The sequence below is a fragment of the Bidens hawaiensis genome, unplaced genomic scaffold, assembly GCF_021521415.1.
Source record: "Bidens hawaiensis isolate Kalapana, Puna unplaced genomic scaffold, B.hawaiensis_p1.1 tig00004525_1, whole genome shotgun sequence".
Classification (NCBI taxonomy): domain Eukaryota; kingdom Viridiplantae; phylum Streptophyta; class Magnoliopsida; order Asterales; family Asteraceae; genus Bidens; species Bidens hawaiensis.
This window is the reverse complement of record NW_027491273.1, coordinates 845,927-863,792: the sequence shown is the minus strand read 5'-3', so window position 1 is coordinate 863,792 and position 17,866 is coordinate 845,927. Positions and strand designations below refer to the sequence as shown.

General features: G+C 33.1%; 1 protein-coding gene and 1 pseudogene across 1 annotated transcript; both read left to right on the top strand.

Moving 5' to 3' along the window:
- The first annotated feature begins 3,969 nt into the window (after positions 1-3,969).
- Positions 3,970-4,855, top strand: LOC143626893 (E3 ubiquitin-protein ligase SGR9, amyloplastic-like; annotated as a pseudogene).
- A 5,544-nt stretch (positions 4,856-10,399) lies between these two features.
- Positions 10,400-13,571, top strand: LOC143626892 (putative protein phosphatase 2C 38). The gene is made up of 4 exons (XM_077096829.1): positions 10,400-10,941; positions 11,337-11,704; positions 12,113-12,349; positions 13,248-13,571. Exons 1-4 carry the CDS (start codon positions 10,608-10,610, stop codon positions 13,476-13,478), a joined length of 1,170 nt encoding a protein of 389 aa, XP_076952944.1. The 5' UTR covers positions 10,400-10,607; the 3' UTR covers positions 13,479-13,571.
- Positions 13,572-17,866: the final 4,295 nt, after the last annotated feature.

The following is a 17,866-nucleotide window of genomic DNA, read 5'->3' as shown; positions in this document are numbered from 1 at the left end:
CAGAGGCGGAATAAAAGATAAGTATAAAAAATATATATTTTATAAAAAATTAAATATAAGGTATAAATTTGTGTATTAAAGTCTAGGTTAAATTTAATAAAGATGTAAACTTGGGGTTAAAAAATGAAGTTTTATGAAAAAAAAGGTTAAAAGGAAAGAACGTGCTTTAGAAAATATAAAAACTAGGGTTAAGATAGCAATGGAAACAAAACTTGGGTTCTAAGCGCCGTTTGAAGACCTCAGCATGTTCTAGGTACACATTTTGCTCCATTTAACCCTAACAATTGGCCATTGAAATCATTTCCAACACTTCTACCGCCTCACTCAGATTTCACCGCCTCAGACCATAGAGGCGTACGCATTAAAGAACCATGTGAGGCGCCGCCTCATATTCGTTTTCTCACCGCCTCGTCTCGAGGCGCGCCTTGAGGCACCGCCTCAGACCGTTTTTTTAAACCATGCCTGCATCTCAAGAAAATGAAACAAAATACTCACTTTCATTTGGTAAATTATTGTACATCTGTTCATGACATTGTTGTTACAACAAAATCACTTTCATATATATTTATATAGGATGAGTATCATTACAGAACTCTTAAATTATTTAAGAACTTGTAGGAACTCTTAATAACAAACGTTTTTTATAAAAAAAAATTTGTATGTTAATGTAATTTGATTGTAGTTTTATCACTTTTTATATCTATATTTACGATTACAATTATGAAAATTAGTTTTTACACATATCTAATTTTTTTTACATATATGTAATTTTGTTATATAAATTTTACACATATGTAAACCATTGATTTTTATATGTAATAAAAAAATTTATATATAAAGCATGGTAAAACTAGTCTCAAACAATGTTAATATATGAAAAATCAAAAAAATGTTTGGTGGTTATCAGTTCCTAGAATTTCTTAACTTTTTTGGAGTACTGAAATGATACTAACCCTTATTATATATGTGTGTGTGATCAGGATCATTTTGGAACATCCATGTTCCAAGTAATTTAAGAACTATAAGGACTTTTTGTTTTATGTACTTAATATTATTTGAGGGTAGTTTTGTGACTTTCATTTATTATGTGTAATCTCATGATTACACATATGTAAATTAGTTATTGCACATATATATAAACTTGTGATTACATATATGTAATCACAAAATTACATATTATAAATGACGAACCTACCCTCAAAAGACACGGTACAACTGGTGATGCATAGTTTACTAGTTATACAATGAGAAAATCACAATAGTCATTTTTGGGAATACTTACAAGTATCATGTGAGATGAGTTTTTATTTATTTTGTTTTATTTATTTTTTTTTACCGCTAAAGCAATGATATGTGGGAAATTATTTCGTCTATCTACTTTATGACTACGTATCATCATAAGTGCCTTGGAATATATAGACGTTGCCCGCTTTTTACTTTTGTTTATTTATACGTCAGATTGTCGTCATGTGTCTGCTTTTTCATGTATCTACTTTATTTTCTTACAAAAGTGGACCAGGTTTGTACATTCCAAAACATTTTTAATGATACGTGAATATAAAGTAGAAACGTGTTTGTTTAGATGTAATATCTTGTATGACATAAGTCTCCCATATAAATAGGGTCCTACTAGGGACAACCCCCCCCCCCCCCCCTAATCGCCACGTATAGGGCTATACGGGCGGGTTATGGCCCCGGTATAGACCTATGTGGGGCGTATAAAAAAATTATTATTCTTAGATTTTCTCGATTACAATTACCTATGCATGGTTGAGAGATTAAACTGGGATATGTAGCTTCCACAAATACCAATTTATAGTTTAATAGTAAATTTTACAATTGACAATTACACATGTTCCCATTATTAAGACCTGCTATAGGATGCAAAGAGATGCATGAATGGGCCAAATTGTTTTTTATTCACTTCTGCTTGCCTTATTAGTGATTAAAAATATAAATTAATAAAAAAAGAACACAAACATACACTTCTGGACAAGTTTCCAACATTTCCAGCAACTCCCTTCCATTCACACTCTGAAAGGTCTCATTTACACACACAAACATACACTAAGTTTTAGTTTCTCTAAATCATGAGTAGGAGGATGATTGATTCTGGATATGACATAATTGCCCTTACTTCTAGTTATACAAATTATCGTCATCGTCATCGTACTCAGTAAATCCCACCAATAGCAAAGCTATGGTAGGGTCTGAGAAGGGTAAGTTGTAGACAGTCTTACCTCTGCTCCATAGGAATAGAGAGTCTGCTTCCAGTAAAACCCCTGGCTCGATAGTGGTTTTGCATAAAGCCTTGGACATAAGACACATAACACTCAACTATTAGGACCTAGCCGATTGGTGCATGTACCCTTGTCTTTCGGCTATCAATGCCGCCACATAATGCCTGATTAACCTTTCGTCACTTTTAACGTTATTTCACGAAATTAGTAAATAACGTTGAAACTAGTGCAATTTCACTTTTGTCCACCCAAAGGCCCAAACATATATACATTATATGTGCGCATCGCAAGCAGGGTGTAACTTCTAGTTATACAAAGTTACAATCAATTGATTTGCTTATTTCCATTCTCATTTTCCTTGATGTGACTTTATGTTTTCTTCATTAATTTCATAAGTAATATAGAGTTTATCTACTAAATATACATGATTGGTTATGTTCTCTGCATCAAGGGTGTATGAGCTCAACTTTTTATCACTTTACCCTTATTTTTCTAAGCTCAGTTTAAACGATTGAAAGTGTTGATTGATTATTTAACATGTCACATTAATATTTTTCTTTGATGTTTTTTTTTAAATATTTTTTATTTCCTTTTATGAAATTTTGTAGCTGGACATTGCTACCTACAAAAATTTTAGTTGGAACCACCAAGGTTTTGAAAAGCGGCAAATCAATCCAGTCGGGTTGGTAGGGTCGGCCTAAACGGTTCGGTTTGAATCGGTTTTTTACCTATTTTCAAAGCTATTAGTTTGTACTAAAAGCCTTACAAAATGTTACTGATGGTTCGTGAATATTATACATTTATACCTATATATGACGTCATGATTACATATTCCAAAAATGAAAAATTACGATAAAAAAGGTCATGGCGGGTTTCAAGTTTCAAACCGTGAACTGAACCCTAAATATTTTCAATCTGACGATTTGCAATCAGTTGGTTTCAACTGTTTATGAACACCCCTAGTTAAAAGTATTCAAGTCTTAAGAGAATGATAAGCTTTAGAAGTATAGTTTTGTGATTGTGCAACTTTATAAGGTCCAAAATATAACATTACATATACATATAAATCATATAAATCAATATGTGTATTTATTATGCTTAGTGGGGTCATGAATCTTGTTAAGTTTCCACATCAACTCAGTGACTCACTTCATCTGGGATCACTTAGCAAGCAAGGATCATCTAAAATACTCCAAACCATATGCTCAAAAGCATAATATCTGTACAAATTTCATATATTATTTTTTTGTCCTTTCACTTTTCATATATATTATTTCAGGTCCTTACTTTAATTGCTAAATGGTATCCAATGACCATCTTATCATTTCCAGATGTACCATGATTTTGTGTTACAAAATAATTACATTATTTGCTTTGTTAAAACGCCTTTTCGCCTGTCTCATAATTTACTAACAAATCGATCAATTTGGGTCGTGTTACAATAAAGATGGTAATGGAATGATTAATCATCTCAATTTCGTACATGATTGTAAAATCGTGTCTCATACTCGATTTTATGGCCCGGCCATTCTAAATGTGATGCAACACACCAAATGTGTCAAACCTTAGACCCCACATGCACAACAAATTATCCTAATTCACTAAAGTTTAGATTTTATAAACCTACTCTATTTACAAAAGTTTACAAAAGAAGATTGTTTTTAGTCAACACTTGACTATATATCCTCAATTAGATCCCACCACAAATTTAGAAACACTCATCCCCACACACTTAACCACAAGAATAAAACCGCTTATCTCTTTTCTTGGCACATGATCCCATAATGGAAGAAAACACCACCAAAACCACCCTCATGGCAGCCCTCTCCACCCTCACACCGCCACAAATCTCCACCCTCACCACCACCATCTCCACCCTCTTCCACCGCCACCGTCACCGCCTCTCCACCCTCCTATCCTCGCACACCATCTTCTCCCTCTCCCTTCACCACCTTCACTTCCTCTCCCTCCACCAAAAATCCCTTCTCATCGCGCGCCATCTTTTATCAATCCTCTCCCAACTTATCAACTTCCTCCACCCGACCACCACCCGAATGCTGCCCTACACCGCCACCATTCTCAAAGACCGTGATCTTGACTCGGTTCTTCTACTTCTACTACTATGTGAACTCCACCAACATGACCCCAATTCGTTAAAAACGTTATCACCAACACATTGGCGGGAATCTCTCTCCCGCCATGTCTCTGCCGCCACGTTGAGTCTCTCCGGCATTGGTTTTTCCAATAGCGAGATATTATTGAAGTATATTGACATAGTGGCAAGATGCAAGAAGTAAGTTGATGTGATGGGGTGTAGAGATGGCAAGGAACGGAAAGAGGTGGCGGCATCCGTGGCGGCAGTGGTGGCGTTGCCGTCGGTTGAGGTGAAACAAGGAGGGAAGGAGTGTGCTATTTGTAAAGAAGAGATGAAGCAAGGGAGAGATGTGTGTGAACTGCCTTGTGAACATAAGTTTCATTGGATGTGCATATTGCCTTGGGTGGTTAAACGGAACACATGTCCTTGTTGCCGCCACCGGCTGCCGACGGATGACGTGTACGGTGAGATTGAGCGGCAGTGGGAGGTTCTTGTCAAGATAGGTGGTAGTTACTTTTAGTTGTATGATAAACTTTTTATGTTAATCGGTTTTCGTTGGTGTCTCCATCGTTATAGAATTACAAGTTTGCAACCCTTGCATATTCTCATCGTTCAGTTCTATAAATAGCCTAACATGCTAAATGCAATCATATAGGTTTCCTATGTAAAGTGATTTATGAAATTGTACATATTTTAACGGTCAGGGCTCTATTTAAAACCCCTTAAAATTTTAGGGTCTGGGACGAGTAAAAAATAACGGGCCCAGAAAAACGCATTCTCGGTTATGTAATAGACAATTTAACAATTTTACTAATAAGATTGTCTTTCAAAAGCACAAAACAAACAAATAATAATAAACATGTTACTAAAACGAACCGACCGAATTCTTGTTGTGTCTCACCGCAACGCACTGATTTAATCGTAACTAGTTTAGCTTTAAAGTTATAGAGTATTAGTTGTTTTTTAAAAAATCCAATCTAATTATCTGGCCCCGAGTAGTTAATGTGAATATGCCCACTTATAAATTATAATAGTTCTTGACCCGGCCATGCTTGCAACTTGAGGGATCAAACTAACGTATTTTTTCCGTTGATATTATGATTGTGTCAAATCAAAATTTTCATTGACTTTGTAATATAATTAAACACATATACATACATATAGACTATTTACGTTACAATATTAAATATAAAGTTATATCTCCCATATAATTATGACTTTTTATTACAATCTCCCATAGTGTGTTACCATGCCATATTATGTGTTTGTTTTTTGCTTTTGCATGGTACAGCGTAGAGGTGTACAAAAAAAGGCAAACCGAACCAAACCGGTTTGGGTTTAAAACCGGTTTCACCCAAACCGGTTCTCAAACCGACCCAAACCGTCAGTTTTAGGACCGGTTCCCCTTAAGATCTATCAAACCAGTTTTAAAACCGAACCGGTTTGAGAAAAACCGGTTTAAAACCGGTTAAACCGGTTTATAAACCGAACCGAACCGACGTTACCAGGTCGGCCTATCTTGTGTCTAAACCGAATTATAAACCGAACCGGCTTGAGTCAAACCGGTTTTGACCAACCGTTGACCAAACCGGTCCGGTTTGGGTTTAAAACCGGTGTTGTACACCTCTAGTACAGCCTAACCAAAATGTGTTAATATCCAGTTTTCGAAACGCGTCAAAGCCTAGGCCAACTTATATTTTGTGGCATGGGTGGTGATAATAGCATCTACGGTGGTGACGGCGATGGAGATGGAGGTTAGAAAGTGGTAATGGTGATGTTAGAGCTTACAACACTGTTGACGGTGGTAATGAAAATTATGTCAAGGCGGTGATTGTAACATCATGAATTTCGCAAGATTTTTAAATTGTATTAACATGTTTAGTTAACGATTTTATTGTACATCAATTTTAATTATACCCTTGAGGCAAAAGATGAGTAATCACTAATAGATGGATTTTGGATTAATCAGATTATTAGATTTGAGCAAGTCAAGTTATGCCAAAGAAATTGGTTGGATTTTAGTTATAAACATGTTTGGTGTATATGCTGGGACAATGATTAAAAGAGTTAGCAAGTCGCACTAGATTAGATTGGTTCATTAATATAAATTTCGGATTTGAAGTTGGGCATATTATACACTAACCTACTTAGTTGATACTCGCTGCCAACACCAAGATCACACGCCAAAAAACTAGGTTGGCATATCATACGTTGAGTAATGTTGAATTGTTGCAATTTTGCGTCATTCGATTTGTTTTGTGTAGTCCCATTATGTAATGATGTCTATGCGTATTTATACTAACCATTTTATTGTAAATGCCTTAGTTAAAGTCAATAATTAGATGGTGTAAAGATCAAGCGCTCAGGTTAGAACAAGGGTACATCTTAAAGTTATGTATGGACTATCCTTGGATGTCGCTTAATAATGTATAATTTGAGTGACTAGATTCAACTTTAGAAAATTATACCAAAACCAACTTATTTATTAAATAATTAGTCATGATTGTCATGTGTACAGATTACTTTAAGAGTGAAAGTTAATTAGTTAAAGTACCACCTCATATCGAAAATAAAAGGAAGAAATAAGCTAGTAAATAAAAGAAAAACTTAAATAATATTAAGATTATACACGAATGATCCATGTTTTATGTCTATATTTTACATTTAGTCCTAGCCTTAAAAGTATGGATGCTATCCTAAACTTCTAACAGTTGTGGCGGCTAAAATGTTAAAATATGTGTTTAAAAGATGCGATATGATTATTTTACGTTTTTACAAAAAGAAAATAATAATAATAATAATAATATCCATAGATGATTCATTCGGTTTTGTCATGGCATCTGACTGACTCTTAACGACTTGTACATGCGAGCATGTGACATGTCATGATCATGCATTCTCTTGTTAATGTTACTAATATAGCAATAATGTGAAAATATAAGGATGAATGAATTATTTGGGAAAAGTTTACGGATGCTGACTTTCATTCTAGACTGTAGATACTCTTATAAGGTTGCGAAACGTGTTTATTCGGGTTGTGAAATGTATTTGGCTGGTGTCAATGGTGGTGGTGTTGACCCGTATGCAATGGCAGATAGAAGTTGGTGGCTGGTGGGACTAGCTCGAAGAGGATGGATTGAAATGCTAAAACAAGATTTAATTTAATATTTCATTTCTTCAATTAAATTAATAAAGTTGTGCTGACATATCACATATAGTATCATAAGCAATACAAGAATGTAAAAAAACTAAAACAATATTTGTATATTTTTTTTCAAAATTAGTATAATTTATTTTAAAACGGCTAACGAATCCTTCAAATGAACTACTGGTTAAATTAACTACATCGGAATACACTCGTCTTTCGATCTATAGAAAACCTTCACCTAAGAGCACCCCCTGTGAACAGTCACGGGAAGGCGCGACAGAGTCGTAAGATAAAACTCTAATTCAAGGATCCAACTAGTGAATATCACGTCACCTATCTGCATAGTCTCTCATTACCTCCTGATGTTGTCGAAACTAAATGATAGGGGACAGGAATCGAACCTGGGTCACATGAAACACCAAGTCTCTCCCTTATCACTCCATAACCAGCTCATTGGATTCAAAGTATCAAAAGCATTACAAGAATGTAAAAACAATATTTGTACTCTTTTTTTTTTCAAAATTATTATGGTTTAAATCTATCTATTCTAATAAAGTAAAATAATTGCGAGCACTTGTCATCTTTTAGTTAATTCTTAAAATTTTTTTCCCTCCAAAACTAAAATCTTAATTGATACTAGATCAATAATTATTCACTTTCATTTTACACTTATATTACATTTATACATTTTTATAAAAATAAATATTAACATATTATTTTACTATATATTCCAAAATACTTGGTGAAATCCAAAAATCAACAACAAATCATGTTTGTTAAAGATTGAAAAGAATATAATTTCAAATGTTATCATTAACATATTATACTATGTATATTGACTGTAAAGAAAAACAAAACTTGAATATGCTTCCATTTTACAACGTAATTTTTAAATCATTAAATTACAAATACATACTTAAAAGTCGATCCATTTTTTTTAAAAAACAATCCATTTATCTATTATCTATTATTTATTATTATTGTAAATTGTCATATAAATTTATAAATTAAAAATATATGCTTTAAATCTATCCATTTATTTTTCAGTAAATTTAGTAAACTATATATATATGCTAAAATGTAATTAGGATAATATATACCAATCACTTTCAGGCATAACAAAATTTATCATATTTAATTTCTTAGTTTTTTTTATCAAAGGTTGTTTCGGGTTTTTTGTGAACTAAATTTGATTTTTATTGGTCAAAAGTTGGTAAATAGATTGTTTGGTACAAGTTAACTACATTTAGATCAAAATTTGTTACGGGTCAAAAATGGAAAATCTAAGTATTTTTAAAAGTTTGAGAATGCAAATAGATTTATCGCCAAATTTGTTACGGGTTCAAAGTATTGACTTGAAAATGTCAAACGGATGAAAGTTAGAATTTTAAACATGATTCGGGTTTCAAATTTATTTTCAATGGCATTTTTAGAAATAATTAAAAGGTTCGGGATTTGGCAAATTGACTATTTTTCTCTCGACTATTAAAATTTAAGAAAAGATTGAGAACACTTTTGGTATGCCACCCCTAGACATATCAATGTTTCTAACTTTTATCAAATTTGAAATATTTGTGTAAGCATTAACTTTTCATTCAATGGTGATCAGAGCGTTGCATGGGAAGCATGTCATGTCATGAAAACTATGCTCAGACGAAGCAAAATATTCACAAAATTGAATGGGTAAACATGTTAATTTTATGTTGTCTTTATGACAAAGTCGAAAAGCCCCATGAAATTTATCAAAATCCTCTTCATGGTGTAGCTCAGAAAAATATAGTTATTGAAGAACATCCGTCGTTACAATTTAACGTTCTCCTTTCCTTCGATAGATGGTAAATTGATAAATATGTCAATAAAGGTAACGCTCCTTCTGTATTTAAGCTGAGTGGTTAAAATTACTATTGTATGAGAAGTTTTATTCTCGAAATTGGTTGATAACCAAAATTCTTTCAATTATACATATATGACATTGAGAATTAAATTTTCAATAAAAAGAGTGTTTTCAGGTACATTTTTGCACGTGCATTTTTTTATTAAGTTCATTTAAAAAAAATCATTTTGTGATATAAATAAAATCAATTTATGTACACATACTATAGATACAAACATAGATGTAGTACATTTTTTCATATTGTAATTTATAATTTGAAACATCCGTGTATAACACGGGCTCTAAAACTAGTTATAAACATATAAGTATTAATTGTATAACTTTTTTTTAACAGCCAACAAACAGATAAGTGTCTAGTTACTTCGTATTGGGTGACCCAATAACAAAAGGTCATCACCAGCTGGCCCAGCCATACGAAGCCCTTAAACGTCTCCAATTTATCTCAAACTCCAGGAAAACACCTGCCTAAAAAGCCCACTAGTGATAAAACCCGAGCGCTCTTAGACTCGAACCAAATATCACAAAGATCTCATTCTTCCTTTATTAAGCCGCTATACCTCCTAAAATATTGTTTATTAAGATTAAACTTTAGTCTCATTTAAAAAACATAGTCTTCCTATCAATTAATTTGATATTAATACAAAGAAAAGAAAAATGGAATATGAAAACCAAAGCTGTTGTTTGATAAGTTGATGAGTAGCCTTTTCTTTGTTTTTAAAACCTCTGAGATCCCAATCAAAAATTCCAAAACCCTTTTTTTATTTTTTTATTATTCTTATTTTCTTATTATCCATTGCCATCTTCCTCTGATCTATGAACAAACTCTGTCACAATCAAATCTATATGGGCTTTTACAGCTAATACTGTTCTTGTAAGTTGGCACAAGAGGAAGGTCCACATGAATTAAGTTCAAGGTATGCACACACACCTCCATATTATTATTCTCTCAACTCCATAAAAAAAAAAAAAAACACTATCTTTTTTGTCTCTCATACATATTCATTAGCTTTTCAGCAATCTTTACCCATACCCACTTGGTTTTAATGGTGATTAGGGTTTCTTTTTTGTTGGGTGTTCATAATTTCAAGAATCTTGAGTGTTTTGACTTGGATTGAGGTCAAAGTTTAGGGCTTTATTGAGTTTTGATCCTTGGTTCTTGATTCTTGAATTTTGATGAGTATGGTGTTTGTGAGATGATGAATTGGTCTGATTTTGGTGGGAAGTTGATCAATGTTGTCTGGGAATAATTACTTAAACATGGTCAAACCGTGCTGGAAGGCGTCGGTTGAAGGCGATGAAGGTTGTGGTAGAAAATCTGCAGATCAAATAGGAAGAACAGATGGGTTGTTATGGTATAAAGATTTAGGGGCTCATGTAAGTGGTGAGTTTTCAATGGCTGTGATTCAAGCTAACAATTTGTTGGAAGATCAGAGTCAGGTTGAATCGGGCCCGTTGAGTTCTTTGAATTCAGGCCTGTTTGGAACGTTTATCGGCATCTATGATGGGCATGGTGGACCGGAGACTTCAAGATTCGTGAATCAAAATCTGTTCGCTAATCTTAAGAGTAAGTTATTATTATTTGATTTGTATTATTAATTAGTTAGTTTGCTTGTATAAAGATCTGGTTTTGGTTACTCAGTACAGAAGATATTATTCATCAATATGGTTTTTCAGTTTTTTTGAATTCTTAAATTTATGTAACTTTATAAATTCTTTGAAGATCAAGAAATGTCTGCAAATGTGATTTCAAGAATTCGATTCAATGTTACCGAGTTTATTATCTTTAATAGTTATTATTATTTGATTTATATCATTAGTTAGTTAACTTTAACATAATCCTTTTTTTCATATTAATCTATAGAAAGATCCGGTTTAGTATTATTCACGAATACAGTTTTTCGGTTCTTTTGAATTCTTTAAATTATGACACTTTATAAACTCTTTTTTTGTTTGGTTCAGAATTTGCATCTGAAGAACAAGAAATGTCTGCAAATGTTATCAAGAAAGCATTTTTAGCGACGGAAGATGAGTTTCTTTCGGTTGTAAGAGAACAATGGCGCATGTGCCCGCAAATAGCGTCTGTGGGGACATGTTGTTTGGTGGGTGTTATTTGCAACGGGTTGATTTATGTTGCCAACGCTGGAGATTCACGGGTGGTGTTAGGGAGAGCTGACACAGGTGTTAGAGGCGTTTCTGCTATACAGTTATCGACCGAGCATAACGCAAGTTATGCTTCTGTAAGAGATGAACTTCATTCTTTGCATCCTGATGATCCAAAGATTGTTGTGTTGAGACATAATGTTTGGCGTGTTAAGGGGATCATACAGGTTAGTTTGAATATTATAAAGTCAAACATGCTACTTTCCAAATGGAAAATTAGTTGATGTTTTTTGGTTTTCCGGGCCCGATTCTTTCATGGTTACAATGCCTTTCTTGTAAGTTCAATACCATTTTCTAATTTTTCAAAACTCATAATTGTTCTTCTCACTTTTAAAGATAAAATGTAGCTCATTTGACTCCAAAAAGTCAACTGTGAACTCTTTCTTTGTGAATACGTCTTTTCGTTCTATGAAAAAAGATTCAGTCTTCAACTTTAAATCAGTTTAATAGTTCCTCAATGATGTATCATTTTCTCTAAAGGCATAAAATTCTCATCGATTTTGCAAAAAAGTTATCTTTTTTGACTCTCGAAAGTCAACCATGAACTCAATGTGAATACTTGTTTTTGTTTTCAGGTTTCAAGATCCATTGGTGATGCATATCTAAAGAAGGCAGAGTTCAACAGAGAGCCTTTGTTATCAAAGTTTAGGCTGCCCGAACCCTTTTCAATGCCGATTCTTAATCCCGAACCATCAATATTAATACACAAACTAAACCCGAAGGATCAGTTTCTAATATTTGCATCCGATGGTTTATGGGAGCATCTTACAAACGAGGAGGCGGTTGATATCGTCCATAATTATCCACGCAGTGTAAGTTTATTATCTGTTATCTTGTTTTTGCTTTTTTCTTGATATTCCTGTTCCACAAGCAAACGTACCCAGTAAAATCTCACTCATAACGTAGTGAAGAAAGTACATATTGTTTATAATTGTAGTATTCAAATGTTTGGTCATTTTGACACATTCTTATTTCTTGACAAATTAATATATTAAGTAATCAAAAAGTAGGGCTAATCAAAGAGCTCAAGGTTCACTAAAAGTCCGCTCAGAAAAAGCCCGTTTCTAAACGAGCTGAGCTCGAGTGGTTGAGCCAGGGTCGACTCAGCTCGTGGCTCGCTTGTTTAAACCTAGACCCCAAATTTTAATATATGTGTTATTTAACCTATATATATAATAATATCATTATTATTATTATTATAAATAGCTTATAACAATATTGAAAAAAATAAACAAAACAATGTGTATAATATTATAAGTTCTCTGGCTTGCTTGTTTAAACCTAAACCCCAAATTTTAATATATGTGTGATATAACTTATATATATAATATTATTATTATTATTATTATTATTATTATTATTATTATTATAAATAACTTATAACAACATTGAAAAAAATAAGCAAAAACAATGTGTATAATATTATAAGTTCTCTGGTTTACAAATTTTTCATCATGTGTATGTTAAAATTAGTTTTTTGACTTTTTATATATCAATATTTGTAATTATTAAAAAAAAAAAGAACGAGCTAGCTCTAGCTTTTTACGATCAGAGCCGAAGCTCAACTTTTCAGCCATTAAAATAAACAAGCCAAGCCAGCAAATCTAAGTTCGAGCTCGAACCCAAGCCCAAGCCGTTAGACGTGTTTATTATTTCATTGGTATTAAAAACCAAAAACCATAATTGATCGGGACCTTGTGTTTTGTATAGGGGATTGCACGAAGACTAGTTAAAGCCGCACTTCAAATAGCAGCCAAGAAACGAGAAATGAGATATTCAGACTTGAAGAAAATCGACAGAGGGGTTAGGAGACATTTCCATGACGACATTACTGTAGTCGTCATGTTTCTAGACCCGCCATTAACAAACCGGGCTTCTGCGCGTGGTTCGGTTGTATCAATAAAAGGAAGCCGAGGATTACCACACAGTAACAAGTTGTAGCCTGTTTGAGCGAGCACCCGAAGAAGGGTGCTTTTTGTTGAGTTAATGTTTGTAAACTAAGAGCGTTAAAGAATGGTTTAGCGGTAGTTGGAGTCGGGTGGCGGTTGAATGGAAGTGGAAGGATGTTTATTCTTTCATTCTTAATCAAAGATGTTATGATATGATAATCTTCGTGTTGTTTTGAGGTGTGGATGGTCTTCAGATAATGATCTTGAAGAAAAGTGAATCAGTTTTTATTACAGCATGTAATTTATCAATATAAAAACACAAATTCACAGTTTATATGTTTTTTCAATGTGCTTTCTCTCTCTAGATTGGATGTATTTTTTATATTCATTACAAGCGGTGCTGTAAAAATCCCGATTAGGCACTGATTATTCCCCGATTAATCGCTAGTCTCTACTTCACAGATTAATTTTGGATAGTCGGCTAATTAATCAATCAACGGTCAAATTTGGCCATTATCAGCGGTTTCTGACGAGATTCCAACCAAAATCAGTGGTTTTCGGTGAAATTCTGACCAAAATCAGCGGTTTCCGGGAAGATTCCAGCAAAAACTAGCGGTTTTTAGCGAGATTCCAGCCACTTTCCGGCCAAAATATGTTTGTGTATGTATAAAACTGAAAATTGCATATAAAAATGTGTGCATGTATATATAAAACTGAAAAATATACATTAAAGTTCAATCCGATTAATCACGATTAATCTCCATTAATCCCAATTAAGCGTTAGTCCCCACCCCACCGCCCGACTAACGACTAGTGATTTTTACAACACTGATTACAGGTGGTAATTTTTAGGACTGTTCAAAGGGTAAGACCCTACTCTTTTACCTAATACCCTACCATGACCATTTACCCTTTTAGGAAGAAATGTGGACCCGAGACCCTACCTCGAAACTATAGAAGGGTCGGGTATAAATAAGGGTTTCGATGGTCCAACCCTTTACTTTTTAAAGCAGCAATCGCAGCTCCTTTTCTGCATTTACTAGTTGCATATCTCATATATGTCTTTAATATATGAATCCTAGAACAATTATACTTTCATTTAATAACACAGTAAACTATAACTTCAAAAGTTTATCAACCATTTGAACCGATGCAAATAATATTCACATTCACAAATTACATGTGATTTTTACAAAACTGATTACAGGTGGTAATTTTACAACCCTTATTCACACCCCACCGCCTGACTAACGACTAGTGATTTTTACTACACTGATTACAGGTGGTAATTTTTAGGACTGTTCAAAGGGTAAGACCCTACTCTTTTACCTAATACCCTACCATGACCATTTACCCTTTTAGGAAGAAATGTGGACCCGAGACCCTACCTCGAAACTATAGAAGGGTCGGGTATAAATAAGGGTTTCGAGGGTCCAACCCTTTACTTTTTAAAGCAGCAATCGCAGCTCCTTTTCTGCATTTACTAGTTGCATATCTCATATATGTCTTTAATATATGAATCCTAGAACAATTATACTTTCATTTAATAACACAGTAAACTGTAACTTCAAAAGTTTATCAACCATTTGAACCGATGCAAATAATATTCACATTCACAAATTACATGTGATTTTTACAACACTGATTACAGGTGGTAATTTTACAACCCTTATTCACACCCCACCGCCCGACTAACGACTAGTGATTTTTACAACACTGATTACAGGTGGTAATTTTTAGGACTGTTCAAAGGGTAAGACCCTACTCTTTTACCTAATACCCTACCATGACCATTTACCCTTTTAGGAAGAAATGTGGACCCGAGACCCTACCTCGAAACTATAGAAGGGTCGGGTATAAATAAGGGTTTCGAGGGTCCAACCCTTTACTTTTTAAAGCAGCAATCGCAGCTCCTTTTCTGCATTTACTAGTTGCATATCTCATATATGTCTTTAATATATGAATCCTAGAACAATTATACTTTCATTTAATAACACAGTAAACTGTAACTTCAAAAGTTTATCAATCATTTGAACCGATGCAAATAATATTCACATTCACAAATTACATGTAGAAAACAATTTAATGATTTTTACACACTCGCACACACACACACACACACATATGTATGTGTGTGTGTGTGTTTCCAATTAGTAGTATGACCTTTTATTTTTATTTTTATTTTTTTTAGTAGTTAGGAAATTTATAATGAATCATATATAAAATACAAATCTCTCATATATTTCAGATTTATGATGTATATCTATCTAGAAACTAGTAAACGGGTCAAGGGTTTGAAAAAGGATCGGACCCTTGAAACCTTTTTACCCTTTAAGGTGAAATTTAAATTATTTACCCGACCCATATTATATATTCGAGTCTAATTAAGGGTTTTACAAACCGGGTAAAAGGTTTCAAGGGCCTAACCCTTATCTTGCTCACCCCTAGTAATTTTCGACATAGATAGAAATAGAATATGGCAGAAAAATAGTCAGATTTTGAATTGTCATATTTAACTGCCTTCGTTTAATTTGCTGAACTCACTATCAAAAATTGACGCCAGATTTTTACATTAATTTAGTTTCCTTGAACCTTATTAATCACTCTATATGCAAACTGTTTCAAAAATCGGATCAGAGTGTATGTAATTTTAACCCCAAACACGAGGTTTTTAACCCGGGAATTTGATCGGTTCGGTACGATACTCACGGGCAGATCTAGTGTTGCGCCTGGGGAGCGTACTCAAATCTCTGGTTTATGTTATAAACTTCTGATATATTAAGCACAACGACAACGACCCATGTGGGCCATCATTATTTTTTTTTCAGTGCCCCAAATCCAACTTTTTAAGCTCAACTTTCCGAGCCTAAATTTAATTTTGTTTTGAAAAATAACAATTAAACCCAAATTGCTTAATTAGCCACATCATAAAAAAATTGGAATCTGCGAGTTATACAGGAGTGAGAGACGAAAAGGTTTTTTCACATCTAATCAGGCATATGTCGTTCGGTCGTTTCTTGTTTTTATTTTGAAATACGAGATGCGTTCATCAATTGTTTACATTTTTTATTTTGATTTCCGTTGGTTTCGTTTTGATTTGATTGTTTACGTGTTTCTTGAAATTCAAAAGGCATGAGATTTTTGTTGTCATTTGAGAAACACGATGATTTAGGTTCTAAGTTTCTAAAACATTCTAGCTAATTTAGAGTCTAATATGACTATTATAATTATTAGACCGAAATATAAATTTATTCAGAGTATCATTTTTTAATAATTAACAATTCAACGCTATTTCAATGATGAAAAAAAGCACTTGTAGGTGTTACGAATGAGACTATAATTGACCATTTTCGAAAGATAAAATCACGTAAAGATCAATTGTAATATATATTTTGTTTGTTATGTTTAGTAAAACTTGTTGCTAAAATTTATGTACGTAGTTTATTTAGTTTAACTTTTTTACCTGCCCCATTTTGGTTTGGCCCGACCCATCTTGGGTTTACCTGCTTTAGTTTGACCAGTCCCGTTCTAGGTTAACCTTTTTCTGACATCCACTGGCTAAAATTTCTGGATCCGCCACTGACGGTACGATAGTAGTATGATACCTGCACCCCTTGTAGCAACCGAAACAGAAAACACAAAAAATATAAAGGCGTAATTTGCCTAAAAGGATATCAAAACATGTTTTGAAAAACCGATCCAAAACCCAAAAACCGGCAACTTGTTTTAAAAAAAAATAAATTGAATTTGTGGTTTGGTTTTGCATGTAATAAAAATCGAAAAAATAGGATAGAACCGAACTGAATTTATAGATTTAAAATTTTATTTTAAGTAAATTATAAAAATCTTATCTTCCTATACTATTAAAGTAACGTATCTTTTCAGCATGTCATTTAACTAGGTTATCCACACAGGATACCAAGCATACAATTTCTACAAATAAATTATTCATCTAATAAACAACTTAATTTTAAACATTAACTCCTAAGTTGGAGAATGTTTCAAAATAAATGGTTATAATCACTATTTATTGAGTAACAAAGGCTATTAATTGTCTTCATTGTTATTTTCTAAAATTTTGAGACTTTGTTATTTTATTTTCTTTGGATTTTGGGAAATTATTTATGAACGTTTGGACTGGATGTATGGATGTTTGGATTGAAATGGTGGTTTAAGTCAAGAAGTTTGGATTTTATTGTTGCTTTATTAAACGGTTTAATCAAAATTATAATTGTTATATCTCATTGTTATATTCATATTTGTAGCATTTTTTATGTTGTGTACTTATATGTTATATAATTTCAATAAAAATAGTTTTGATAGCACACAACTTATGTTACAACATCTACATGTTTACAATTCATAGCTTACAACATATGATTTCAGTACATGATGAAGTTTTAATTATTATGTCTTTTTTTATTTCATGATATAAGTTAG

Bases quoted from the DNA above. Each gene is read 5' to 3' on its own strand.
- LOC143626892 (XM_077096829.1), top strand. From the start codon at position 10,608: ATGTTGTCTGGGAATAATTACTTAAACATGGTCAAACCGTGCTGGAAG. The intron at 10,942-11,336 runs GTAAGTTATTAT...TGTTTGGTTCAG, and splicing joins TCTGTTCGCTAATCTTAAGA to AATTTGCATCTGAAGAACAA. The intron at 11,705-12,112 runs GTTAGTTTGAAT...TTTTGTTTTCAG, and splicing joins GTGTTAAGGGGATCATACAG to GTTTCAAGATCCATTGGTGA.